We start from the raw sequence: 2,029 nt of genomic DNA on the forward strand, positions 1-2,029 counted from the left end.
AAAATGAATTAAATAAATGCATTTCCCTCTGAAACTCTGTTTCCTTTTTATTTCTGCAGTAATTTACATCCTAGTTTCTAATATTTCCCTCTCAGGTAAACATTTTGTCTTTGCAATTAGCCTTCTTGTGACTCTGTACTGTTTCATCCTTAATGTCATCTGCTGTAGCTTCTAAAGGACACTGTATCATAATGTACTGCATAGTAAATGTAATTTCTCTCAGTTCAGTTTTCCTGAGTTAACTCTAAACAGATTGATATGATCAGTGACCATCATTTAATCTATTTATAAATTTTCTTTATTGGGGGATTAGTGGTTTACAGTTGTATTTATAACTTTTTAACCTGTTTTCTTTTTCTGAACAGAGTAATGGGTTTGACCAATAGTAGCGTCAAAGAAGACTTCATCCTGGTGGGGTTCTCGGATCAGCCTGATCTTGAAAAGATACTTTTTGTGGGTGTTTTGGTCTCCTATATCCTCACTCTCATAGGAAATGCAGTTATTATTCTGATCTCCTCTATCGACCCCAAGCTCCAAACACCCATGTATTTTTTCCTCACTCATCTTTCCCTAGTTGATATCTGCTTTACCACCAGTATTGTTCCCCAACTGCTGTGGAATCTCAGAGGACCAGCCAAAACCATCACAGTGCTGGGGTGTGCAGTCCAGCTCTATGTATCGCTAGCATTAGGATCCACTGAGTGTGTTCTTCTGGCAGTAATGGCTTTTGATAGATATGCTGCCGTTTGCAAACCTCTCCACTATGCAACTGTGATGAACCCTCAATTGTGCCTGGCTCTGGCAGGGGTTGCATGGCTGAGCGGAATAGGAAACACTCTCATCCAAAGCACTATCACCCTCCTGTTGCCCCGCTGTGGACACCGATGGCTGCATCATTTCTTTTGTGAGATACCCTCAATGATTAAGCTTGCATGTGTGGATATCCATGCCAATGAAGTCCAGTTATTTGTTGCTTCATTGGTCTTGCTCCTCTTTCCCTTATCACTGATATTGATATCCTATGGACATATAGTCAAGGCCATTGTTAGGATCAAGTCAACCCAGGCCTGGCAAAAAGCCCTGGGGACATGTGGGTCCCATATAATGGTGGTATCCCTCTTCTATGGGACCATCATAGCTATCTACATCCAGCCCAACAGCTCCTATGCCCACACTCAAGGGAAATTTATCTCCTTATTCTATACAGTAGTGACCCCAACTCTCAATCCTCTCATTTACACATTAAGGAATAAAGATGTAAAAGGAGCATTGGGAAGACTATTTCACAAGGATCCAGGCATATGAAAAATGAAGCAGAATACACAGTGGTCATTTTCTTATGGCAAAAAGAAACTGTCACCATATATAATCTTTCAAGAAGCGAGTGAACCACCCCCATCTGTACCCTCCCTCCCAATCTTCTACTCTTATGATTATATTACTCCCCTGTTTTATCCCATGTATGTTCATTACTTTCTAGTGTACACAATCAATGCTCTTACTTAGTCTAGATTTAGTTACCTACTTATATCTTATTCAGAGACCACCCGAAAAATTGGGGGAAATAAGTTAACCCTGTTTTTGTCTTTATAATATGGGGAAGTGTGATTTATTTTCTCCACTTGCTCATCATAAGGGTGACACAACTATTTTGAACTCTGTTAACAGAAATGAATGTCAATTCAAAAGATATTATAGGTTAGTAGTAAAATATATTTTAACGCAAAGAGAACAGTGTATGTACTGTTTCTACCACTTGTTTCCCAGCTGCATAAATTCTGGGTAATTTACCTCACATCTTTGACTTCAGGTTTGTTCATTTCTAAAATGAAGACATTCTCAAATTTTTGTTATGAAATTTAGCAGGCATATAGGAGGAACTCAATAAATGTCTGTTATCACTAGTAAACTCTGATGTCAAACTTTGTAACCTTTCCAAGAACAAATTATGCGGGTAGTCACTATTAAATGCTATTTTATCTTTAATAATCAAATAAACTCTACTTTCTTTAAATTTCTTTATTGGGGG

At 38.3% G+C, this 2,029-nt stretch overlaps 1 protein-coding gene across 1 annotated transcript; it reads left to right on the plus strand.

Annotated features, from left to right (window-relative positions):
* The first annotated feature begins 369 nt into the window (after positions 1-369).
* On the plus strand, positions 370-1,305 carry LOC103128100 (olfactory receptor 2G3-like). Its single transcript, XM_007538972.1, has one exon. The coding sequence runs from the start codon at positions 370-372 to the stop codon at positions 1,303-1,305; it is 936 nt and encodes a 311-aa protein (XP_007539034.1).
* The last annotated feature ends 724 nt before the right edge of the window (positions 1,306-2,029 follow it).

The sequence above is a fragment of the Erinaceus europaeus genome, chromosome 4 (genome assembly GCF_950295315.1).
Source record: "Erinaceus europaeus chromosome 4, mEriEur2.1, whole genome shotgun sequence".
NCBI lineage: Eukaryota > Metazoa > Chordata > Mammalia > Eulipotyphla > Erinaceidae > Erinaceus > Erinaceus europaeus.